Source organism: Strigops habroptila, chromosome 6 (assembly GCF_004027225.2).
Source record: "Strigops habroptila isolate Jane chromosome 6, bStrHab1.2.pri, whole genome shotgun sequence".
In the NCBI taxonomy this organism is placed as follows: Eukaryota; Metazoa; Chordata; class Aves; order Psittaciformes; family Psittacidae; genus Strigops; species Strigops habroptila.
The window spans coordinates 21838960-21866682 of record NC_044282.2 but is presented as its reverse complement, the minus strand read 5'-3'; the positions used below and the strand labels follow the sequence as shown (position 1 = coordinate 21866682).

Sequence of the window (27723 nt, the reverse complement as noted above, 5' to 3'; positions counted from 1 at the left end):
TAACTTGTTACTCCACTGCTTTTGCAGAGCCTTCTGTAAGCTCTGCAGGCAAAACTTTCCCTTCTCTAGTTCAATTAAACTGTTGACAGTATTGGACCAAGAATTAATCCATTGAGGACCTTGCTGGAAAAAGTTAAACTGCTTTATAACTTACCATTAATAACTTCATTCTGAGATTGTCATTGAACAAATGTTTGATCCATCCTACTAGAAGTATGTAATACATGAAATTTATGGAATATTATAACACTCAACTTTTCCTAATACTCCGTGTGTTAAATTTGTCCCATTGTATTCTGCCAATATTTCTTGTAAATTTGGGAAAATTAGCTCTTTTGAGGTTTCCAAATAATAAGTTCCCCTACCAATGCCTTATTCCTTTCATACAAGTCAAAAGTTAGTAGATAGTTGGGGTAATGTGATTTTTACAATGCATTAGCAAGTACTGATTTCAAATTGGTGACTGATTCTGTGTTGTCTGTCAAAATTATACTCAGTATTGTGTTATCCTGAAATGGATTCAGCCTTTCTGTACACTATCACATAATGCCTTAAAATTCTGAGAAAGTTTTGTTGCTTTGGGTTGTTTAGCAAATATTTGAGATTTGAATTTGTCTGTGTTAATGAACTCATCATTCCACACATTCTAGTTTTTGTTTCATTCTCGGATGATATTAGATGTCCGGCTTACTACAGTTACCCTTTTCCAGTTTTTAGGTGTGTTTATTAGCTTTGTAATCCTTAAGCATTTGGTGACAAGCTGTTACCTGGGATTCTGAAGCAGAAACAAGTTTTCAAGAAAAGTGGTCCCTTGCTGGGTTTATTACAGAGCACGTATGTGCATCATTGAAATGTTCCAGAAATAAATGTCATAAAAAGATTATGAAAGAGTTGTGTGAATCATATTATATATTCTTTGCACACAAACACTTCCTCTGTTTTTATTTGTACCTACAGTGTTAACATTAGTATACTGATAATTTGGGAATACGATGTTTGTTCTTTAGCGCAACGTTAAGTGTTGACTTCCTTTTTTAGTTACTATCATGCTATTATCCATCTTCGTCATTATTCATTTACATTTATGTAGTGCAGTTGGAGGAACTATCAAACACCCAGTCTTCTCTAGATCGTAATTCCAGCTCTCCTGCTACATTCCAGTACAGTGTCCCTTATTTTCTCTGGGCTTCTTGTTTGGATCTGATCTCCTGGTCTTTGGTCTGGGTTTTTTTCATGTTTCTGCATTTGAAAGTGATAGTGTCTTTCTCTGACCTGCCAGGGCTCCAAAGTGAATCGTAAACAGTACAACAGAAACAGACTTCCAGCCTTCAGGTTTTGTCACTGTGATTTGGCCCACAGTGGACAGTGGTGCAGACAAGATCTTGCTTAGCTGTAGAACGGATTATGGACAGTGCACCTAGAATGGGATGAGATTTTTAGCTGCGAAGTTTAAAGAAGTCATTACTGAGAATGTCCAGACTATTTCTTTTTCTAGAGGCTGATGGGGGGGGGGGGGGGGGGGGCGGGCAATGAAAGTTTTTCACAGTGATGGCAACTCATACCGAGCTACTTCCATTCTGAATATTTTTAATGTGGAAGATCAATGGTCTTTTCCTGTCAGTCTCATTTTTAGTAGTGTGTTTCACTTGAGGACCGAGTTTACCAAGAATTTTCATGCATTAAATCATATGGTAGCTTTGAGCTACTAGCATGATACTATCAAGAAAAAGGAAGTTTGAGTCTAGGATATTTCAAGAAAGGTAATTTATAACAGTAAAGAAATATTAATGCTGGTGTACAAGGTGCCGCTAAAAAATCATGAGTACTGTGAAGAGTTTGCCCATGCAGAAGAATAAATTAAGTCAGACTGGGAGAGGTATAGAAAAAGGCAGCTAAGATGATCAGAAAGCCTGTTTTACATGAGTAGATTAAAAGAGCTTGGCTTGTTTAGCCTAGGAAAATGAGGGCTGAGGAGGAATATGATTGTTTTCTATAAATATATCAAGGGAATAAATACTAGGGGAGGGAGCAGAGAGGGAGAGGGAGACAGTGCTGTTAAAACTAAAAGATAATGTTGGCACAGAAGCAAATGCATATAAACTGTCTGTGTAAATTAACTTGGAAATTAGGAGATGGAGTCTTAGAATCAGCTGAACCTTCTTGTAACAGTGTTTGGGAGCAAGAAAAGAGTGAGTTTTAAGATGGATCTTTCTTAATTTATGATGATTTAATGAGTTTGTCCAGTATAGCAAAGGAGTAGGCTTCCACTCCTGTATTCTCATGGCCTTAAACTGTTACTAGAGTCTGCAAAAGGTTTGGAAGAAATAGTATTGTACAGTCTTATTTTTCTTTATTATTCTTGTTGATAGTTTTGTAGCTGCTACTCATGTGAACTTTGGGTTTCTAAAGGACAAAACTTGCTCTTTCTTGATTTGATAATATTAGCAAAAATAAAAAAGTGAATGTGGAATATGGAAGATTACTGATGGATTAGCCAAGTAGTTTTCAGCTTTCCCCAAGCACTGTAGTAACTCTGGAGAATTTGCAAAAATATAAAGTGATAAAATATATGTAAAGATTAGGTACCAATATTCTGTGATTTCTGCTGGACTGTAGAATGCAGGATTATGCCATTCCTCATGTTTGAAGAAAAGACAGGCTCTCAGAATTGACAAAAACTATAAACACTGATAAATCTGATGAAACCCTCCCTTTGGGTTTCATCAGTCTGAAATGGTATTAAAAAGGCCAGGTGAAGGGTTAGATGATCTCAATATTCTATTTCATCCCTGTCTTTTTATTTGATAAGTAATACTGATAGCTGCAGTTATCTCACCAGGAATACCTGGCAAGATGTGAAGCCCCGTGAGATGTGAAGCTTTTCATTTGGGGAGTTTCTGTGCTAGGAGCAGTTTAAAAAAAAAAAAAAAAAAAAAAAAAAAAAAAAATTAAAAACCATTCCCACAGCAGCTTCTGTTTAGCAAGAGAAAGCAGCTGTTGAAAACTCTGCACTACCTTACCTGTGATTGTTCCAATAGTACCATCAAACTTTAACTGTATAGTCTTAATGTTTCGTTATTACATTTCTTTCCATGACACACATAATCATTTATGCGATATATAATAGGCATGTATAACCAGGGTCACTTACACTACTTGACTGAATTGCCATTTGAAAATATTTGTACTATTTAATAACTTAGGTTAATCTATCTGAGATTCTAGAAAATGTTTACTTTTTAGGTTTTACGTTGGAGTATCTGCATATGGCATGTTTCACTTTATTTTTGGAAGCCACATAGATGAATCATCACATGAGCAATCTGAGAACGTCATGTCTTTCCACTGTGCTTGTGAAGGTCTCAGGCTTCTTCCATGCCTTCAAAGAGGGTGCTCACTAGCACCAGCCAGCAGGTTGAACCTGGAAACTAAGCAGGTACAGGGAAACACTAAGTGAGAAGAGAAATTCATTATCATAAGGCAGAAGGAAAAGTAATAAGGCTGAAATGTTTTGATTTGTTGCTTTGGTACTTAGCCCCAGATCTACTTTGAAATAATGGCATGGATGCAAAATAACTTTTCGTGCTTTAAGGAGCAAACAAAAGCAGGAATCGCAGAAAGTGTTGAGAAAGCAATGATCTACCAGAAAAATTTAATTTTATAAAATAAGTCATTTAAAAAGACATTTTTACTGTGCCTATAAATACACCTACAGTCTGCATTGATCTAGTAATAAATGTAAATGTGGGTTTATTCATTGCAAAATTCTGACCCAGCTGTTCCACTGTGATCAGGCTTCCACAAAATGTCTTTTCATGGTTCAGCTGGAAGTCTTTGGTATTTAGTGGAGGCAAATTTCAAGTAAGATCTAAAATATGGTTTTTGAAGGATTTGTGTTTATGCTTAGTATGAACTATATATGTCTGTTGCTGTGCTGTTGAGTATGTGAACGATCTGTTAGTTCCTATGTAAATGTGTGAGGTTTTGCAGAACTGGATCCTTAGATATAGAAAGGAAGAGCTAGAACCAACAGAACCAGGTTTCTCATAAAATTATGCTGATCCCTTTTGTTGTCAGGGGAAAAGTTGTCACTACAATTTTTCATTTGGCACAGTACCTTATCTATTTAGATAGTCTTTGCTATGATTTATGTCAAGGCTCTCTTCTGAATGGTGCAGCTGATTCAGAGTATTTAACATAAAAGAGAACCTGGAGGACCAAGACCCTGTTGTGCTAGGTGCTGCTAAAGGATTTTGAATAATCATGTCCCTGTCACAGAGACCTCACACTTCCTCTTTTGCTTTAAAGAGGCTGAACCCCTTTTAGGAAAAGAGGAAATAGTGTCTTCTCTGTTACAACAGCAGGGCTAGTCATTTAATACCTTGATTTATAATAGTGCTGTAATCTAAATAGGAAGCAGGTGGAGTTTCAACTGGGTATGATACTTCAGATATTAATGGCTTGGCTTGGCAGTGGAATTCTAAAGCTGTATATACTATTTCTGTCTTAATTATGCATTCATTAAAAGCTTTTATACCCAACAGAATAAAGTAAATATTGTTTGATCTCTGTAGTGTGCTCTCAGACTGTAGATTTGCACAGCAGGGTCTTGATAATCTGAATAAATTGTATTTCCCCAAGGAGTTTATCTTTCAAATAAGGTCATAAAGAAATGCATTCTTTCCCCTTAGTTCTCCTTGTGCTCTTTCTGCTATTTATAACACAGAGCAGAGGAATAGAGCTATATTATAGTCTGCTGTGTACTTGGTTATGATTAAGTCTAATTTATCAATCTGTTACATCCTTTTCTGTGGCTTGTGCAAGGCAATTATTCTTTAAAGTACAAATGAATAAGGATAGATTTCGAAGTAATTTAAATACAATGTTTATATCTATTTTTCCTGTTTGTCACTTTATCATCTCTCTATATTAAAATGCATCTCTGCATTAAAATATGGACAATGTCACATCATTTATTTTGAATATTTAATATTGTCATCTTTCAGATTATGCTTGTTCAGAAAATTGATTTTCTTTTATGGGGGTTTTAAATGTTAGCTCATTGTTAAATTGGTTTGGCATCTAAAGGTTGATACTACTGAATCAGAAGAGCAGTAGTGTAGAACAATGGATTCTCTTACTTCAGGGAGAGGGGAAGAAGCTGGGGGATGTGGAATAAGTAGGATGCCTATGATCAAAGATAGCTTCTCAATTTAGAAGTAGACGCTGATAATTTGGCCAATTTATTAAATTGGTTTGAGTTTATTGTGAGACTTTAGAGCTATTTCATCTGTAAGTTGTAAGATCTGTATATATAACCTTACAAGTATTTTCTTAGTCTGAATGTGTCTCAGCAGTGTAATGTACATCACATTAGAAGAGATAGGATCACTACCTTAATTCTCTTCAGCTCTTAGTGACAGTTCTGCTTGTGTTCATATTTCATCCTTCAGTTCAAAAAGATAAGTGGCATGTATTTAAAAGTTTATAAAAACAAGATTAAAAGTTTCAATACTTTACATAAGCCTGGTTTGTACTGTATCTTTTTAAAGCAATATAGTACCAGAAGAAAGTTGCACACAACTTCTAAATTTTGTAGGTGCTCTTTTAACCCAATATTATAAAATCTATGGAAAACAGACTGCCAGAACACTTATCCATGACCACACCTAAATTTCCTATTTAGTGACTTATTTCATTTTTAAACAAGTATTTAAATTCAATTGAGGGTTTAGTTTGACAATCTATTCAAATCAGACTGAGTTGACAGTGATTGCTTTGATACTGCCTGATAGATTTTTTTTTTTTATTTTTATTTTTTAAAGCTAGAAGGTAAAATGCTTTTTTTGGGTTGGTTTGGGTTTTTTTTGTTACTAACTTAACGCACTGCATTCTAGTCTGTTGTTTCAGAAAGCCGTACCACATATGAAGAGTGTGGTTATCATCTGATTTGTGAGGTACATGGTGCAATCTCAGTGTGGCATTTTTGCCCTCTAGTATCATCACAGAGACAGTAGTGTGTAGCACTCTATAATTTAGATTTGAATATTGGTATGACAGTCTGATAATTTTCATTTGTAAAAGTTAATGCACTACTTGCTGCTTTGGCTGTGAAATACAAACCTGTAGGTCAACTCTGACCTCACAAAACCAGAAAGGAATGTTTCTGATTACAGGCCAAGACCAGTTTTAACAAAATATACTTGTGATACTCACCAAGCAGTAAACCATAATTCCAGCAGGTCACTAACACATTATGTTAGGTGAAGCATCAAAAATCACCTGAAGCTTATATATCAAAATAACTAAACAAATAGACCCCCATAATAAATAAAGACACATAAATAAGAAAGCATCTGAAATATAAATAAAAATAATATTGCAAATAAACAACTGGTGAGAGTTTATTTATCCATCCATAAGTAGATTTGACCTCTTCCACTGTATGACAGCTTTCATAAAAAACTTCAATTAGTGTTGATTTGAGGGGATAGGGTGTTTGGGGGATCCTAAAAAATACCCAAACCAAAAACGAAGGCTGACCAGTGTCTTTCAGATTTCACTGAAAATGTAAAGATTTTTCAGGGGAAGACTGCATTTGTGTCACATTACTGTTTCTCTCTAATGAAGAAATATTTTATTATGCTACCTCAAGTATTGTCCTCTTCTGAAGTCCACCAAAAGCCATCTGTTCTCCTCTATTGCCACTTAGTGGGGTTCAGTCAGGCCTGTATTTTAGTGGGGCTGTTGATCCTCAGATCACAATGCTTGATTATTTGTTTATTTTTCTCCTCCCCACATGCAGCTGTTGACTACAAATAGCACGGTAAATGTATACTGACCTCTTTTAAATTTCTTTCTGGATGTTTGGCATTCATTCAATTGGGGAGTTCTTTGGAAAGATAGTCTTCCAAACCAGGGACAATAAACCATAGTTATTGCTTGTTACATGCTGAGATATTCACTTCAATTATACTCCTAGGTGTTGTTGCCACCATTGCATAGCCATCACAGAAGTAGTGGTGCGAGGTACCATCTTTTATCTGCAGATACTAAATCACCAAGCAGGGACACAGACCTGATACTTCTCCCATAAAATTCATTCTTTTTCTTTCTGCAATTGGGGAAGATTCGTCCTTACCACCTCTATGCAGTATGAAGAGGAACTGGCACTAGAATATCTGTGGCTTTTGGGATGATGGCTGTTAGGACTTGGCCTAACAACAGAAAGAATTTCTCTTTGTTCTTTCAAGAAATCAATGTGAACCTCCTATGCAGCAGTTGAAGTAGATAATGAATAGGATTTCTCTTTGGTGTACAACTCTGCTGGGGAAGGTGCACAGACTGGGAGATTGTGTAACAAGCAGGAGCCTCCCCAGGAATTTGATTCACTTTCCTCCAGTACTGACTCCTCTAAGCAGGTGAAAAAAATTCTTTCTCCACTCTCCATTGCATATGCATAAACAGCTCCACAGTCATTGGGACAGCCACCCAATTCACACGTTCAAGATGTAGTCCATAAAACATTCCAAAAAACCCTCTCTTCGCACTTTCCCATCTTCCCTGTTGCTCTGCTCTATCTGCCAGCCGCGCAGCTCATTTGACATTTACAAGATTTCTTGTCAGTTTCATTTGGTGCTGCCATGCCATCCAGCAGAGCAGTGAAAGCGAAATTGACTTAATTTAGTCTGTTTCTCTTTCCTGCTCTAGTCCCTATGTTAACTAACCAGCAAAGTGAAACTGACGAGACTTCTTGTCAGTTTCACGTGTGGAGCTGGTCAGGGAGGAGGAAGCTGATAGGGAGCAATGCGGTAAATTGGAAGATGAAAACCAGGATTGTGGAGGAGAGAGGAAGAGAGGTGTGAGCATACAGCAAGAACAGAGAAAATGGGTAAACATGCTGAGACATCCTGGGTACTTTTCTCTAATACAGAGGAATTCTTGGCCTCTCCCCTGAAGGCAGCAGTATGCTCTAGAACAGCAGTAGTTAGCTGTCCAGACACTAATTTAGGAAGGATGCCAAGTTGAAAACATAGCCTGTAAATACAGGTTATCTGCTACCAGGATGGAAAAAAACTTCCTGCCCTGAGTTACTGTAGCTTTTGTCTCTGCAGATTTTCTGCTGCTAGAAGGAGAGAGAGAAAGTATACGAAGCCAACATCCACTACAGGTTGATGTCAGTGGTAGGAAAAAAAAAAAAAGGTTTATTTGTTCACTGAAGGTAAATTTGTATATAATTCAGGTAGTTCAGCATCTCGTATTTTGGAATGGTTCGTGGAACCAGAAGTTGGACTACACAGGTGCTCTAGCTCAATCAAAACTGTAAATAATAGACAAACAATTGCTCTGCAACAAACCATTGTAGTTAACAAATATTTTTTTTCTTAATCCACTTGTTAACTGCTGCAAGCTCTTGTCATACAGTGTAAATCATGCTGGTTTATTATATTATGCACTAATCCATATTTCTTACAGATACTTTATGCATATATAACCTTAGCAGTTGCTATATAAATTAGTACTATTATATATATTTGCTCATATATATATATGCACTGGTAACATACATACATACATTTTAAATGAGACTGTGCTAATTAATTTCAAGTTATTTTGCCTGCCTTCTCCACAGCTCCAAAAGAATAACCTTTTTTGATTATTTGAGACCTGTGGGAATTTTTCTTCTCTGTTTTGTTTGGGGGTTTTTTTGTGAGACTTATTTTGTTTGCTTCACCCTTTTAGGAATTAAATAGTTTTAATTACTTGGACCTGTATAAGCTTGCAGACCTCTTCAACCTCACTTTGTTGGAGAATGCAGTTGTTGACTTCTTAGTAAAACATCTCTCTGAGCTATTGAAGAGTCATCCTGAAGAAGTCCTGGCACTCCCATACTGTCTCCTTCGAGAGGTTTTTAAAAGTGATAGACTCACTTCACTCAGTGAAGAACAAATCTGGCAGGTAAGGAGACTGGTGAATAAGCAGAATGCGTGATACTCTATAAACCATAGCAGTAATCTGTTGTTTTGAAACCCTGGAGCAATCTCGAGGGAGAATAAGCACTTGAGCAAAAACTGTGAATAACAACTGAGGGAAATTTTTAAATTAAATTCAAAAAATGTTGTGTTGTGTTAATGCAATTAATTTGTTTGAAAGAGAAATTTGTCTTGCTGCTTGTGTTGCTCAGATATGGACAGAGATTTTCTTCCGGATCCAAGTTTGTTGGTGGGAAGAGGAAGCTGATACATGTAACTCAGTTATCACTGCTCCTGGTGTGGCTAGTGCCACAAGTCTGGTGGCAAATCTGCTTCTGCACTCTCTCCTGTTCACTTCAGACAAACTTAGCTGTGTAACTTCAGTTGTCATTAAAATTGTTTCGGCCACCACAGGTGACTTTCCCTCAAGCAAATTAGAGAATCATCACACAGGCTGCTCTGCTCAGAGGTGAGTGGAGGCTTCAGTGGAAGATTTGCATCAACAAGCTGGAGATGGTGATCGTTTCCTTTTAAAAAGCTGGATCTAAAAAAGGGTCAACTTGCTAGCAGTAGAATATTAGTAAAATAAAAGCATTATGTTGTGACCTTTAGAGTATGTGTGTGTGTGAAACCTAATATGAAGAAATCATGTAACTTGTAAAGAGAAACATAAAAGGTAAACCAAGATCTATCCTTGGAAACTTTCCCATCATATGTCTGTACAAATTGCAATTCATGATATAATGGAAGGAAATCAGTATAATGTTGGTATTTCAAGGTAGAATGTAACTTGCTTGAAAGAAACCTGTGCTTTCTTTTTAGGAACTGGGTTATATTGGTCCAACCAAGAAGACTGGTGTATATTTCAATCCCTGTTATTTATCTACTTATCTTTTGGATTATTCAAAGCAAATAATTTCATTTATATGCCATCTTTCTTTCGAAGTGTAAAATGTATGTTCATCTGGTGAACTCGAAGCAGTTCAGTTCTGGAAGTGGGGCACTTCATGTTCTGTGGATGAATAATGTCATGCAGGAGCAAAATATTTATTCTTAAAAAACCAAAAATGTGCAATTAAGCTCTTCAAACCACAAAGACAGTATGCAGCTGTAACTTAACCCTTCAGTCTGGTAACTGGCATATTTGTTCTCAAAACTTTGAGGCTTCAGATTATAGTGTATTTTACAAAGATTATATTTTCTGCAACTACTAATGTAAGGTTACACTCTTTCCTGTCCTAGTCTCTGGAGAATGTCTGTCCAACAGAACCTGCAGCACACTAACCATGATGGTGGGTTTGGTTTGGGTTTTTCAGGCACAGTACTCTGGAGTCCTAGCTCATATCTCTTTATCAAAAAAGGTTTTGATGTACAAGTTCCTATAGGGGGCATGGCTGATTGGCCATTTGGGGTTTATCATAATTTCTCTGCAGAGTCACTGAGATCTCCTAGCTACATGCTTGGGTATACTTTTGCCAGAAAAGTTGCTGCAGAAAGCGATACAAGTATAACCTAATGCCAGCTCAGTAATGAGCAAGCCTATCCAGAGTAAAATGCCCTCTGTAACCTGCTGAAACAGTGTTTTGGAAGTAGGAGTTTTAAAAACTTGTGTCATTGCCTTGTCCTGCAGGAAGAACTCAGAAATAATTTTCTTAATTGTGTGCACTCCACTCAATGAACACTTCATGAGGCAAATATGACAAAGCTTCTGTTCCTGCTGCAGGAGAGATACTTGTAGGTAATACGCTACTTTCTGAGTGACAACAAACTCTCCACACTGTCCATTTAAGTGTTATCATAATTGCCTCTCTAAAGGTTACTAATGCTGTTCCAAAAATTTTTTTAAACTAGTTTTCTGCTGCAGGCAAAAAGTACATATGTCTTTTTAATTCAGTCTGTACAACCAGGAATAAATGTATATTTATAAATATTACAGGTCCTCAGAATGAATTAAAAGACACACATAAATATTTACCAGTTTAGGCATTCAAAAGGCAATAAGAAACTGTTTTTTTGGCTTTATCTTTGTAAATAAGTAATTCCCTCATAGCCAACCCAATAGAAGAAAATCAAATCAGACCAGCTATATTGCCTCAAGTGTAGTTAAGTTCATCATTTTTGCTGAGGTTATAGTGGTAATGCAGTATACCATGGAAGAATCTAATATTCAGCCCAGGGTGAAGATTCGGTATGCCAGAGGATTAGTGTCAGGGTGCTTTATAGAAGTGAAACGTGATGGACAGGCTGGAGACAGATCTACAGAATCTCATTAAATTGCTGAATTGTTCATTACTGAGCACTCTCACTGTAATAAAGTGCTCATTGACTTTGACAAATCCCCATCCCATGTCTTAAGGAAGAACAGCAAAGCAAGTGGTGTTGGGGAAGCTGGAGGAAATTGGCACAAAGTGGGGCAGATAATAGAAAAGCTGATGGGGGGGACGCTACCATTTGATTTGTCTGTTGTACCTGTGACTAGTGTGGCCTCCTGCACGCACACGTGTGCGTGTTATGGCGATATAAATTCAGTGTGTCCCCGAGGCACCTTTGCTAGTAGGGCTCCCGTGAAGCCCTAAGCACAAATTAAAGCTTCCCTCAGAGAAGCTGGAAAGGGTGCTGCTGTCTGCAGAGCACAGGTGTTTTCACTAGTTTAAATTCCTAGTGTCTACTGGGTGATTCGATCCTAATGCACGTAAAGATTAAGACAGTTATTTTAATGTATCAAAATATGTACACAGAGTGATGCTTGAATGTGATTTAAACTGAAGTGTCTGCAGCTCATATATAGCACATTCTGGATTTTTGTTAGACCAATTCACAGTTGCCCAATCTTAGTGAATAAAATGAAACATAATCTTGCAAAACTCAAGCTTGAGAAAGTTAAACAGGAGTATTAATGGCAGTGTACTAGGATGTGGATAGAGTAGTACAAAAATTCCTTTTGATTCTTTCAGAAAGAAAAATGTTACTTCCAAAACATTTTGTAAAGTGGACAAAGTAAGTAGTTCATTCCTTTTCCTACCTTTTAAGATTCTTATGAAACACTTTGGCTTCATGTAGGTGTCTTATTTTTAGCGAAGACAATAGACAATGTATATAATGATATATTTCTTAAAACAAATGATCAATAAAAAGAAAGCCCAGCAGAGAACCTCCATGGGCTGTGAAATTGGAGCAATTCACTAGCCCCCATCATTAGGGTGCTTTTTCGCTAGGCTAAGCCAGTAACAATGATTTTTAGTAGACATAAGGTTTGTTTTCATATTGAGTTTTTACATTTTACTAGCATGTGAGGCTATGAAATATTTTGTATGTATGAAACATACGATTTGTATGTATGAAACATATGATTTGTCAGCTGCATTAAAATGTGAGTAAACTTAAAGCAGGAAAACATGGAAGAAGGGATTAATTTAAAATAAAAAAAAAAAGGGGGCGAGAAAATCAAAGGCAAACTGTGAAGATGGAGGAAAAAAAGCAAATTCTTTTGTATTTTTCCTCTTCATTGTGAGCTATGCAGCATGTTTTTTTTTGCCACAGGAGGCAGTCATGACAATACCATAAATGTCTAGTTTATCATGAAGTGAAAAGTGAATCTGTTCTAATTGGCCATTACTAGAAAGGCTCATTGGCTCTACTTTAAGGAAGCAGATGAATTCCTTCCCTTGATAATTGAAAAAGTAACCAACCCTGTAAGATAGAACGTGTTCTCGGAAACCTAGCAGTAGAGGGTTCTTGTTGGGAACCTTAGCAAGTAGAAAGCAAGCCAAAGATTCAAGTAAAAAACTGATTTTAGCCTTGGTTGTAATATTGTTATGCCTTATTGTGTTTGTTATTAAAAACTTTAGCATCATGAGGCTTAAGTATTCATATTTCAAGGATCATACTAATGGTTACAGATAGAAATATCTACTGGATCATTCTGTCTCCCAGCTGTACATTTGTCAAATGCTACTCTATTAAATACTGCACTTGATCCACAGTGAGCTCTCGAATCATAATTGGCAAAAAAATCTTAACATGAGATCAGTATAGACTAGTTTCTTCCTTCTCTGCTACTGGTTATATAAGTGTTTATAGGATTGATCAGTTTTAGTATTTGCTAATACATTTCCTAATATTAAGGTTTTTCTTGGTGGTGTTTTGTTAATTTTTTTTTACTTTGCCACATAACTCAGTTTCTTGGTAAGCGACTGATAAGCAATCTAGGAAAAATTGGTTGATTAATCTGCATGAGTAGTTTATTCAGCTAGAAAGTATGCAACTATGCTGTGTCTTTTTCAGGGCTAAGCTCCCAAGATATTCCAGCCCTGTTCTCTTCCTTGTGTGCAGCTTGTGAACTTGTGTTTATAAAGTAGATGTTCCACATATGAGAGAGTCGCACTAGTTATTCTTTTTGTTACTGTGGATGTGACGTGCAAACTCAGACTCTGATCTCTGTATAATAGAAGCATCTTTGCTTGAATAAATAGAAATATAAGACAGGAAGATTAGTGTTACGTATCTATATGAGTTGCTAGGATCTATTTTATAAAAATAACAAACGTGTAAATTCAAGTTATTACAGTCCTCTTTATCCTTTTCTAAGAGTGAGTAAAGTGCCCCGTTTTCAACTGCTTTTGCTTACTTTATTTGAGCTCCATTTTGAATCTCTTGGTGGCATTTGTGGAGGACCAGAAGTATTCTCCAGCAGAAATCCTACAGGGCTCAATACTATAAGGTTCATTACTATAGGAAATAGTGCAGCGTACACATTATAGCAGGCTGTTACGATGGAACAGTTCTCTGCTGAAGGCAGGCCCACAGACACGTTCCATACGTCACCAGTCATGCCCACATTTTCCTATGCAGAACAGCAGTTTCTGAAGTGGGTTGTCATGTTCCAGTACAAGCTTGCCATTCCTTCAGTGCAGTACTTGATTTTGTTGTTTTTTTTTGCTGTCAATCTTTTGATTCTACAGAGCAATTTTTAATATGGAGAGAGCAAAACTCATGTTTCTCAGGGGTATATGTATGTTTTGATGAAATGTGGACTAAGTGCCTTGCTAAACGTGAACTTAAGTTTTACTGCAAAACAAGTAATAACATAAAATAGTATGTGAAGTAAAAGCATCTCAGTAATCAACGATGTATTTAAACAGTATATTAGCCTTTCACTGTTCCAGAAATAAGCATAAGTGCTCTCTTGGGCAATAACTGATATCCTGTCTGGTAGTCTAATGTTTGTCCCTAGTGAGTATTTACCCTAAGCAGAAAACCACCATATTAAAATGTGGCTGTCAACCTCTCATCAGGAGAGGCATGGGAGGGAAAAAAGGAGTTCGATCATATGAAGGCCGAGGTGAATTGGTGAGGCTATATGGGAAAATCAGCATGTTGCCCGTGTATGTTTTGCTGTGTTTTCACCTCTTTTTTAGTACCCTTTTTATGAGTAGTCTACATAAAAGTGCCAGAGAGCCACCCTTCAATCCCAGTATCCACTGTGCTGGATTGGTGTTGGTTACACTGTGTATTGTGACTAGCTACAAGCTAGATTGTATAGTTCTGCTGTAATTAAAAAAAAGTGTGAAAACATAACCTACGATAGAATGTAGGTTTCCTATTCCTAAGGCTAATCCTCATAATCACAGGTATCTCATCTGAATCGGCTGTGTGCAATGGTAATCTGCTTTACAGTCTTTCCGGACTATTTGTGTGAGATTCATTTTTATAAACATAGGCATGTGGGGCATTTTTGGTAGGACATGAATTACATATATAAGCCACGCTGGCAGCTGTGGCACAGGATCTGCAAGGAGATCAGTGTGCACTGGAGCTGCAGACTAGACAGGGCTCGTGCAGGCTATGGTGGATCAAGGCAGTGGATGTAGGCAGCTGAGCCTCACACTCTGCTGGTGTGCTCAGTTCACGCACATTTTTCCTGATACAATTTCTGCATCATTTGTAATAGTAATGACGTTTTGGCTTACAGTGAAAATGAATGCTGCCTCTGTTGGCACTGTCCCCTTGCTTTATGAAACACCTTCCTCCTTTGTCTGCCTTAATGTAAATCTAATGGGCTCTTAATCTTGTCCTTTACAGTAAAGTTTTGGAAACTCTATATATGCTTTTGTTCTGAACTTTTGAAAGTTTCTGCCCATTATTTCTTGAATGCTAGCTAATCTTTCAAGTATAGCAACATAGAAAGGAATTTTCTATATTAAAACTAGGTTTATGTTAGGAGCAACTGTGTGTTCTTCTAATTTTCTTTTTGATACATATCAGTTCCAATCAGAAAACTTGATTATTTTGCTGCTTTTGCTTTGAGCAATAGAGAATTACTGGAGGGCATTACTTTTGCCTCAGTGTCCTACAGTAATATTGTCTCACCTTATTTGTCCCAGATTAACTTCAGAACTGCACAGAGCATCTCAGTAGTATTTAGGAAGGCTGCTGTGCCCACACCTCTTGAATTTAGGTCACTTCTGCAGCTAAGCAATGGATGTATGTTTTGATTTAGAAAGCCAGAGAAGGGCACCAAGGTGTGCAGACAGCAACATCGCTTCTGTGATACTGCATTCTGCATTTGAATTAGTCTTTTATGGTGAGGTCTGTGTTGACTGTTATGCTCCTTGTGGCACTGATCTATTGGAGATTAACTGAAGTGTAATCGTATTAATACACAGGTATGTGGTTACATGAAAGTAAATTGCTCAGGCTGTTGTGAAAGCCTTTCCTTATTGGAAATATAAATTACTTCCATTTTCAACTTAAAGAACAACATAAATAAAGTCTAAAACCCACAGATACCATGGATAATTAAATGAGGTGGTCTGTTGTTACTGTCTTAATGTCTTCCATTAAGAGATAGCAATGTTAGTAACCTCTACTCATTCAAAATCCAAATAAAGCGTTTAACACTGTTTCTGATGGATTTAAGCTTGCGAAAAATGATAGAAAATTAGAAACTCTTTTGAGAATTCCCAGCTCTGTATTTCAACAAGTTTTCCTTTTGGAGCTGGTAGCATTACTCTATTTGTAACTATGGAGGCAAAGAAGATGGATAAAGAGAAATGGATTCCAGCTACAATTTGTCCATCAATACACTAAGATAGCTAGAATCCAGTTTTGGGGTTAAGTACCTAAACTAAATGTGTAGTTAGATGAAGTAAATTTGCACTTGTAGGTCTAGATCTGCTTTTAAATGGGTTAGTTCTGCATGACTCCTGGGATACGACTGGCTGTTGTCCCTTGCTATCTCTCCTGTCCTGAGACCAGGACACCTGTAGCTCCAAGAAGGTGAGGAAGTAAGGAGACGGAAAAGTAGTAACACTACTGCATGTCCTTGCTGACTCCAACAATGCAACTCTTGGCACCTTCCAGATGTAAAAGTGAGCTGCAGAGCTGGGGGTTTCATTGCCTTATGACAAACGGGTCCTTATACTCCTTTGATCACATTGGACTCCCTCATGTCAGGGAGAAACGGAAGAAATTATAACAAATACATTTGTCAGAAAGATCTTCTGAAGCCTTGCTGTGAAGTGGCTTCCAAGCTAGAGGTCTGTATGGGATAGTAATGACAGATCGAAAGATCACAGTCTCTGAAGTGAGAATCTGTGCTGAAAAGCTTTCAAGCTGCTCCTTTAGGGTGAAGCCTGTTTTAACGTTTGTGTGAAACCATAGAGGTCTGAATTTCATGAAGTTCACCTTTTAGCAGCTGCAGTTGTTTCAGTTTGCTTCAGATGTTTTAGTTGATTTAAATAATAAATACATTTATTTTAATCTTGTAGTAGTAAAGCTCTGATGTTCCCAATTCATAAGATACATTTGGGATATTAAATGCATTTATAAATGTGGCTCTAAGTCTTTAAGTCACTTTTTAAAATTAACAACATTCTTAAGACAATTAGTTGATTTTGAAAAATTAACTTATCACTTAAAAATTAATATGAGTCCTGCGTTAATCTGAAGCCCATCATGTGGGGATTAAATCAAAGTCAATAAAATTGACATAATTAAGAAAATGTTATTTGATTAAAAGGGAAACTATTCTCAAAAAAGCTGAGTGAGCTTCAGCTAGTGTCCTTGCTTGTTCTTTTTGTATTTAAAAAAGCAATGGGGAAAAGATACCCTTTTGTGAAAAATTAGCCAAAAGAAGTACCAACTCCTAAAATACATATGTAACTTTGTTGTCATACTGTCCTCTGAAGCACATTCTTCATGGGATTTGAGAAGGCAAAAGTAAATTGTCTGCTGACAGGAAAAGGCCTAAGTGTTCCCACAGTTAATATTAGTGGGCTCATCCATGTTAAAATGAGGTTCCAGCAGCAGTTCAAAGTTGAAGAATCAGGTTTACTAATGTCTAATGTGGACTTCAGTGGCTAATGTTTGATAACTGCGGGGGTGAAGTGGCTGGGAGAAAGTAGGGGACACTCAGACAGCTTTTGTCTGTGAGAGCCAGAAGGGTAAGCAAACACTGTCCTTGTCAGAGGGCTTAGTTTGTTCCTTGAAATAGTAAACTAGAACAAAACACAAGTAAAGTTCTTGTGAAGGTGTTGGTGATATCACTTGTTTTAAAAAAAAAAAAAATGTAACATAAAACCACCTGGTAATTTCACTTGGAAAAATTGACCTCAGTGATTTTATAGTAATGTGGCATGTTGAGAGTGTACGAAGATATAAACCAACTAAGGAGAGTATGTACTCTGATGCACGTTTTTGTGTGTGACCTAAGGTATTAATGACATACAAGTCCTGTATAGCTGTTGTCAAGATTATTATAGAAAATGATACATTATTATGTGATTTGTTGGATTTGCCTATTAAATCCATAGAAAATTATACCCTAACAATAGGGAAGAAAGGAATAGGAATCTTTCTATATTCAAGAAACATTTAGACTAACTTCCACAGAGCTGAATTGCATTTTTATAGGATTTTGTCGATTTTGTGCCTATTTCATTCTGTAACAATTTTTACTGATGAAAGCATTTAGATTCCTGTCTCCGTAGAGAGCCACTCTTAAAATATATTTCAGGGGGAAAAATAACAAGAGAGGAATAGCAATAAAAATTATGTGTATCGGATGGTGAAAGATTGTCATTTCCACTTATAATTATGTACCAGCAAGTTATTTTAATGCTAAATGTGGCTATGTAAAGTTTCAGTGCATTTGATGTCAGCCTGAATGTTTCCTCTAAAAATAAAAATGAGCAATTCTAGATTTTTAAATGATGGCTGCTGGGGAAGGAAGGGGGGAGTGTCTCTTCTTCCATCTCCCATGTGCTCTGTCCTCACTCTGTTTGAGAAAAGAGAAATGTCATCATAAACTTTGATCTCCTTAAATGGAAATCAAGTCACAGTTGGGAGCCCTAGTTAGAGAGCTGTGTTTATGAAGAGATAAGCTTCTGTTCATTGCAACTTCACAAAAACTTGGCAGAGATAAAGCACCTAGCAATGTTGGTTTGACCATCGTGACAAACGATGGAGGGTCCCAACTTGAGCATTTTGTGGTGCATTAGAAAATGGATGGCAAGAAGTTGTTACCTTGGAGCTTCTTGGCCTTTGATCCAGTTATTGAAGAGAAGCAGATATATTAGGCTTTGTAGGTTTTAGGAGAGGCTTGCTTCCTGTTTCTAACTGTCTATGGCTGAAATGTTTGAAAGGAAAAAGGGAGGTTCTGTCTCTGGGTACCATGTTTTGGTTTTATTGCTTTGCTTTGGATAGACTGTCACCCTCCACACTCCTTTTTGATGATCTTGTTAAAACAAAATTTACTTTGATTGCAGGAGTAAGTAGAGCCTTTCCAGTATGATCAATCCCAGCTCATTTATTTTATTTGTGCACACTCCCAGGTGTGATAATCATTGCAGAGCGTAGGAAAATAGAGTGGTTGTCAGTAGTGGGGTAGCTGTAAAGGATGTTGCAGTAGGGAACACACAGAGCTCATAAAGGTTTTAAACACAGTTGTACATACGGAGTGTCATTCCTAGGGATTGTACTGGGCCTTGCTTGTTCCTGCCATCACAGCAGAAGAATGAGTTAGGTGTAGAAAGCACATTTGTAGATCTCCCTTTGTAGAGAAGCTCCAAATGACTTTAAAGGAAACTACTCCATAATTTGAGGACTTGATCACGTAAGAATGCGCTTTTCTTGAAGCACAGCACAGGATAGTTTGGTCTTTACTGCCCCAATAAGATTAATTAAAAATGCAGCCCGTGTAGAGATGTACTTTTCAGCTGCAAAGGTATCTCATATACTTTTGTCAGATGATATTTAGGGATCCATTTTGTCCTCAGTTTCAGATACTTGCATCTCACTAGGCTTCATTTTGTGGCATGGAGCACAAAAATCTCCACAGGATTTTGGTAGTTAAGTAAAGAGACTCTGTTGTGGACAGCTTGAGGGGACAAAAGATTTTGTGTCAGCTGTACCATTGCTGTCTTCTGTCATATCACTTAATTTTTCTCTCTCTTAGTGCCCATGTTGGGAAAATGGTTGAAATGTACACTTTTCTCAGAGAAGCTCAAGTTTTACTGCTTATAAATTGCTTTGAAATACTTGGAAGGAAAGTGCTATATAATTTTGAAGTTCAGATTCCCCAGAAGGTGTAAAATGGCAAACTTCCATGAGCTGTGATAATTTACAACAGCTGAGAGTTTACCTTCTGTCCCTACCTTACTTCACTTTGAGCTTCAGTAGATTAAAAGTTTAAGTTTTCCATTATAGTAACTCTTTGCTTTAATACAGTATGATTCATTACCATATATAATGGTATATATTAATGTAGTTCAGCTAGCCTTTTGTAAATCTGATTTTTGATCATAGTTATGTTATTGCAAGTCTAAAAAGCTGAAATATTTTAATTGAGGTTAGTCAATGTCTTCTAGGTAGATTTTAATCTAGTCTCATTTCCAGTAAATATAGGAAATGGTAAAATAAATGCGTTGGATTAAATGTGTAAAAGGAGTTAATACAGTTTTGAAAAGTGTACATTCTCTTCTTATGGTAAAACTGGTTTTTTCTGGGTGTTTCATAGGAAACACCTACATAAAAAATGAAACTAATACTGTCTCTTTGACAACGTTTTTCATAAAATAATGTCCCTTTTGGGAAGGCCAGTATCATTATGTGGCACCAGGGAGGAAGGAAGCTTGCAGAAAAGCACTGGACTGAGAATGCAGCGGACTATATTTGGTTGGTGGAGAGTTTGTCTTTGGGATGAAGAATTCCTCCCTTCCTCACAAGGATGTTGTGTGGAAACTTTTATTAAAAATTTCTAAGATGGAAATACAGCTATTGAAAGTGTTACTAATGGAGCTGTTTAATTATGACTAAGAAATCTGCCAAAGACATATAGGTTCCTTGTACCTGTTGAAGACTGTGCAGGACAATATCTTTGTCTATCTTTGACCTGCGAGGAAATCAGGCAACTGGTGATTGATGCTTTATGGCTTAAATGCTTTAAGAAGATAGATCTTACCAGCACTTGAGAGAAATCGAGAAGTATTTTTAATACATTTTGAATCACTTTAATGCCATTAATTTTTAAAAATATTTGCTATTAATACAGCTGCATCATGTACCTCTATTATAATTACAGTACAGTATCATGAAATGCATCATTTGTGCTGCTAGACAGACTGGCCAACAGCTCTGCTTGCTGCAGGTTATTCAGTGCTGGAAGATCAATGGAATGTGGCTTACAGACTGCAGGGCTGGTGTTCTGAAAGTTGCAAGTTGTCGTCTTGACATCACGTGGATCCCAAAACAGCAAAACTCCCAACCAAGAGGTATAGCACTGCTTCTTTACCAGACCAAGAACTTCCTAAAGTAGTACTCTGGACTAATCCACTGCAACTTCTGCAGAGACTAAAAAGAGGTCAGGGGGCATACACTTTCATTCTGCAGATCTAACGGACCTTGGGGTTCTCTAATCTTCCTTTTGGACCATGTGTTTCCTGAAGTCATAACTCATACTTGGCTTCCCTCTCTGTTACCTGAGCCTACTACCTGATCCCCTCTGTCCTCCAAACCCTGCCCATCTGTGAAGTGGGTCTGTGACAGGATGTCAGTGATTATGGTTGGGTCTGGAAGGATGCATATTTTGTCTTTCCTTGCTTTTTTCAGAGGTACAAAGAGGTTCTTATGATTTGCTGCACCTTCCGTACTGTGTCGTCGTGAGGATGGGAAGCCATGTGGCTGGAGTTTGGTGAGGCTGGGAGGAGAAGCGAACTGTAGCTGAGGAAATGCAGGAAACTTGAATCTTCCATTCTTTCCAAACGTCTAAGCAGCCCCCAACTTTTCTTCTCCTCCCCCCTCATTAATTTGTGAGGCAGTCTGATTCTGTGCTGATGAGTATGGTAAGAAACACCCAGTGAGATTGATTAATTTCCCATCCTTTAAGAAGTGGGAATGAACAGCCCACCAGAAAACTAAATATTGATGCTGTCAGTGGCATGATAATTGGTCTCTGCTTTCATCTCCAAACAATCCCTTGCTTGGATTCCATTATTCATTCTAAGAGGAAAAGTGTTATTAATGCACTGTTCTTTAATTCTTTTCTTGTGTGTGTGTGAGAGAGAGAAAGAAGAGAGCAAGAACACAATAAATACATTGGCTAAGAGGAAACATTTGCAAGAGATCCTTGCCCAATTTTTTTTAATCTTCTCTTATCATGAAGAATGTGAGCCATGACAAATTGTTCTGCTAATCAAACAGCACTGAAAGGTTAGGTCATTGGAAGTCTTTAGTCATTCTGTGCTTTTCAAGAGTGAATTTGTTAAAATTATGCCAAATACCCACTTACAGCCTGGGCTGAAAACCCTACCTGTGTTTTATAACTCTGCACTGTCAGAACTCATAATAAGTCAAACATTCTTTCAGAGGTACTCATAAGGGAGAAAAAACCCTGTAAATTTAAGTGTAATTTCAGATTGTAAATGAAAAAGAGAGGCACGACTGTTCATTTGCACCAATCATGCCTTCCTTTCATCTGCTCTGATTAGGCCTGGTGCGGTTTCATCAAACTACTCCATCACTGAGCTGTCACTCCAGTCGTCTGTTGATTGAAAACAATCAGGGCTCTGATGGCACAATTATTCTGACCCTTTAACTAGAGGCTGCTGTGATAATGAAAGGTTGATTATGATAGTTTGTGCCTCTTTCAGTTTGCCAAGAAGGTTAATTTGGGCATCAGACGGATGTTTAATGGGCGCTTGCTGGCTACACTGAGGTAAATGAGAACGTGCAGTCTTCGATATTGCACGGATATAGTTTGGCTGTCAATCATTGTCATTTTGAGTTTGTGCCTCACAGTCTGGAAATCACATTTTATTTTTTCCTTGGGATTTAATTTATTCTGTGCCCTGAGGAAGTTCTTTCACTCTGTGACCTTCACAGTAGCTTTCTCTGTCTTTTTTCCCTTCCCTCAAATGGAGCCCAAAGGCACAATACATCTAGAGGAACATTTTTCTTTCATTTTTCACATTAAAAAAAAAAAAGGAAATTTAAAAATCCCTGTTTATCAACTCACCCTGAACAGAGCAAATGTTTTAATTCTGATTGTAAAATCAGAATGTGCAAATGAAAGCATGCCTGCTTGCTAACGCAGTGCCACACAGGGGGCTGCTTATGTAGACACACATTTGTAAAACTGACAAACAGGTAATTTTAAAACATCTCTGTGTAAAGAGGGTGGGGGATGGCAGAGCTTTATTTTCACAGGCTACACACGTACGCCTCAGCTCGGCGCCTTGTAAATATGGTCTCAGTCGCTGTACTACAACTTTTTGAATTGGAAAGTCTCTCTTCAGGGTTCAGGGGCAAAAGGTATTTCATTGCTGATTCAGAGATTATTAATATTTACTGTGTTCAGATTGAGAGAATCCTATGCATAATTTTGTAGTTGTTTGGCTCAAGGTGCAAAAGAAATGCAAATACCTCATAATTTTGATTGTTCTACATGCAGCTCATTAGAGTCTTATTTTTATGCACATTTTTAATTCAAAATAAAAAGAAGAAAAAGATTTCTATCTTTAAGGCTCTTCTGCTTCTGGGCTTGAGCCACTTATTTTCCATGCTGCCCACAACTGTAAAGTAGTACCTGATTGATTCAGTTGCAAAGAGAGTCTGGAGACTGTGCTATGTGGTTACTTATTAACTTCTAAAAATGTTCATGTGTAACTCATGACTTTGAAAAAGTGTGTGTGTGGTTGGTTTGTTTTTTTTTTTTTTTCCTCAGCAACAATTCTTCACCCATATGTTTTTATTCTTAAATGGGTGATGCAGACCAACTAGGTTCACTTTACTTAAAATGGTTAAATAACTATCCTAAACCCTCTGGGTTTTGTCCTTTGTAGTCTCTGAAGAGAGAGAGGAGGACTAAGACCCTTTAGAGATCCAAATTCAGGCCCTTCGGAAATCTGCGTTCATTTTGAAAAGGTGGAAGGTCTTCCATAGCCTTCAGTGGACTTTGGTTTATAGCTTTAATAAATGTCCTGGTTTATCCTTATATTCTGCTCCTGGACTTGAGATTTGAAGAGCCGGGTGGTACTGACAGTAGCCAGCTGAAAGTGACAGCAGTTTTGTGGCAAGAGGTTCCGGTCTGGAACACCTGAGGCTTGCTGAGTTAGGTAAAATCCAGCTAAAGTTCAAATCGTGTGTGAGTTTAGCTCCAAAATACATATTTCTAGTGTTCATATAATGAACTAGTTAAGTCCAGGTTTTGCTTTTTGAAGTTCCCTTAGTGCCTTAAAGTGACTGCTGTAGCTATTGTGTTGCTTTCATGACTCTCTTTGGCTTATTGATCAATAGGAGCAGTTCTATAGCATTTTCCAATATGCTAACGATACAAAGATATTAATTTTATATTTATTGGGGGGGGAGAGGGGGATGAAATGTGTTTGCTTATGTTAAGCACAGAAGGACTGCTTAGGTGAGATCTGTGTTGAAAAATGTCCTTTCTCTTTCCCTGGTATATGTATCACCATCAGATCGTCACGCAGAAATCTGATAATACGTGTTGAATGTATCTGATCTCAGTCCAGGAAAATACATCCCTCTGCTTGTGTTTCCATATTTAGAATTGTCATTTCTCCTAAAATGAGAATCTTCACTATGTTACTGTATTTAATATTTCCATTTGTTTTAATGAGACAGTGTGAATTCATTGTTTTGAAACCTTATAAAATGTAATGTTCCCTTTTATTTGTTGTTGCTAAAAACCCCCACACTCAAAACCCCTAATTTTTTCCCCTACTGTCATCTTTTGGCTTCATCTCAGTTATTAGGGACCTTTGATGGTATAAACTAGCGTAATTCCTTTGCAGTCTGTGGGGCTACAACATGAATACATCAACAAAAGAGCAGACCAAGATAACTTCAGTGGGGTTCCCATGGCCCTTGCCTCTCACAGAGCTCATAGGAGCATTTTCTCTCAAAGCACTGTGGACAGAAACTTTCCCTGTCACTGAGTTTATGGCTTAAAGCAGTTTCCAAGTGAACCTGGGTCTAAATGAGTATGTCAAGCTTTTTGCACTCATAAAGTAGCTTGGCTTTTCTGGTTAGCAAACTTGCTGTGATGTCAAGTGAAGATCTGGTACATTTCCTGGAAAAGTGGCGTGAGAAGGATTGCAGGGGGATGCTAAACGGGCAAGGCACAAGCATGCTGGGCTTTCATGATACCTGGGATAGCTAGCAGCCCAAAAGATCAGGTAACTACTTATTGCACTACTTACCTTCAAAAGGAGTGAAACTCTTAATTCAGCTTTAATCTATGTCCTCTCTGGCTGTGGCATGTGTGTGGTACATGCACTATTAACAGCAAGGAGGAAGGCCTGCGTTCTGAGGCTGTGTGAATTGGACTGTTGAAGTACCCTGCTGAAAGCAGAAGCAGCTGTTGGAAATGCAATGAAATCACAATCCAACATGCAGGTGTGCTTAGAAGTATGCTCCAACTGTGCCACAATATATTTTTCTATCTGTTTTCTGCTGTTTTGAGAATGTAGTCCATTGCTAAATCAAGTAATGTAATGTAATGTAACCTTGGAGAAGAAAAATCCCTTGGGTTAAGGCTTTAGAATAAGAGAATTAATCTTATTTGAAAATCCTGTCCTTCTGAGGGTCTACTTTTGTCATTTACTTAGTTTAGAAGATGAGTATGGCAAAATATATTATTTATTAAAGTTGATATAGGCACTAGGCTGTAGCTTCCTATTCTCTCATACTCATACATTAAAATTAATAGAAAAGAAGCTTCTAACAGTTTAAACAGAATTTGCCTATATGGCACTAGGAGTAGGAGTCGTTCCTTATTTTTGTAAATTATTTAGCAGCAATACAAATATTTTAAACCTCAAAACTGTGGATGGTCTCTGTTGGTTTGTTGTTTTTTGGTGGGTTTTTTTTTTTTTCTTTTGCTTGCTTGTTTGTGTTTTAAACACAGTTGTAATTTCAAGTGCTATTGATATCTCCGTAGAGAAGCCTGAATGTCTTTCCTTGCAGTGTCATAGTGTATAATGGCTTTGAGTTTATTTTGCCAATACTGATTGTAGTTGCTAATCGCTACTGCCAGAGAGGCTAAAAAATAGGTGCTATAATTAGTGTGTAGATGGGGTGAATATGTAGACACCAGGTTTCTAAGTCTAGATTAAACAAAAACTGAGTAAAGGTGGTAGAACTTGTGTTGATAAATATACAGATGTTTGCTGATATGTTACATAGAAGTTTGAAAATCTGGATTATGTTCATGAGAGTTATATTTCCCTCCTTTATACTGAAGGAAATTTAGAATTGTATTACAGTCTGTCAGTGACTATTTCTACTACAAGCAAAAGACTCGTTTGAGAACTTAACTTTTTTTCATTTGAACTTCTCCAGCCTTCCAGTAGCTGCCAAACCATCCAATGACTGCAATATCACCCACACAGATAACTGGATTTTCTTCCATGCCTCCATAGTGTGAAACACCACATTCTGCTAGGAAGGACTGTTACAGTGTGTGCTGTATAACAAATGTAGAATCCTAAGACTCAGTTTGAGTGTCCCTAAAACCATATGACTTGTTCCATAGCCTTGTTTCATAATTTAGGAGTTGGTCCTGTATTCTACGAATATACATAAAAATATCTACATTTGTAGCTTAAATTCCTAGCCATTATTTTTAAGGAATTCCCCAAAATGAATTTATGGCATTTAAAATCAAGTAACAGTCATTGTTATCAATAGCAAGACAAGGAGATGAAAACATTATAGCTTTTAGCTCTTAAGGCCTTTTCTCTGCCCTGTAGTGCCATGGATTAGGTGTGGGTCACACAGGATACTGTAGTCAAACTGTGTGCAAACAGTAGCATGAGTTGATTTGGACAGGAGCTTCTAAACGCATTGTCTTTCCCCGACCTCAGATGCCTCCCTAAGATCTAGTAGAACTTCCCTACTGATTAACAAATGCTGGCAGACCATCCAGGTAATACAGTGATGTGCAGGTTTCTTAGCCCTGCTTTTTAAATCAATATAGTAAAATGCAGTACTCCACTGCAGACTGATCTTGGATGGGGAGTCTCATAAGAGCCAGTAGCAACCTACACAAAAGACAGCCTGGAATTCACCTTACCCTCCCTGTTGCTTGTCAGAAGGGAAAGGTGGAACCAGCGTAGACCAAAAATACCTGTAGGTGCAGCATGTAGAGGATTGTAATAATTGTAATTGTAAGTTGCAATAAATTTAATTTTGAAAGATTCAAAAGTTTTCGTAAAGATGCAGGATAGATGAGTGGGGATGAAATAATGTAGGAAAGGATAGAGAAAATTTTGGTTCAAGGCTGGGAATAGATTGTACATCTTCTATGAGTGCCACCAGAATCACTTTGCACCATTGCTGTGGTGGTTTAGAAATTCTTTGATTTTAGAGAAACATTAAGCATTATTGGTTTCAGTGAAGCAATTTTACAACTCCAGGAATATTCTCAGTGCAGACCAAACTCAGTATGAACAAAGTTGCTTTTGCCAAACTTCATGGAGCAGAGAAAATGTAATGCAATGTCCATCCCTTCTACTGCAGATCATCACACACTCTGTATGCAGAAATGAATGCAGATACTGTGTCTTTTTATGTAGAGTTGCTTGTGTGTTTATATAGTATTTATTGGGGGGCAGGAGGGAGGACAGTAAAGAGGAAAAGAGGAAGGATGAATTTCTAAGATATTAACAGGCATTAAGGTTGAATTTCTTCAAAAGCCTTCTGTTTATCAAGGCCTGGTTTATAGAATCACAGAATCATAGAATCAACTAGATTGGAAAAGACCTTTAAGATCATCAAGTCCAAGCATTACCCCAGGACTGCCAAGTCTACCATTAAACCATATCACTGAGGGCCTCATCTACATGGTTTTTGAACTTCCGGTGCCGGTGATTCCACCGCTTCCCTGGGAAGCTTGTTCCAATGCCTGAAATCCCTTTCAGTAAAGAATTTTTTCCTAATATCCAATCTAAACTTCCCTTGGTGCAGCTTGAGGCCATTACCTCTTGTTCTAAAAGGACAGGAGTTTACAAATTTTTACATTGGTGCATGCCTTTTAAGAGTCTGTAATGTCTGTCATTATAGCACAGGTGATACTTCCATGATGTCATTTTAGGTGTGAGTGAAGGCATGAACTATAAGGAAAAGAAACTAATCTGCTGGATACAAGTGATGACAGATAAGAACTCAGGTTCTGTAAATTACTCTCCTTTAAAATAGCAACTCACACCTCATTCAGTTGGTATGAATTCAGTTG

At 37.4% G+C, this 27723-nt stretch overlaps 1 protein-coding gene across 5 annotated transcripts in view; it reads left to right on the top strand.

The window, feature by feature from the left end:
• The window catches only part of KLHL32 (kelch like family member 32), a 117727-nt gene that overhangs the window by 68810 nt on the left and 21194 nt on the right, over positions 1-27723 (top strand). For all 5 annotated transcript variants that reach the window (XM_030489477.1, XM_030489478.1, XM_030489479.1 and 2 more), the window contains one exon: positions 8743-8958. In XM_030489477.1, coding sequence (XP_030345337.1) covers positions 8743-8958 — 216 coding nt within the window. The remainder of the gene's footprint in view (positions 1-8742; positions 8959-27723) is intronic.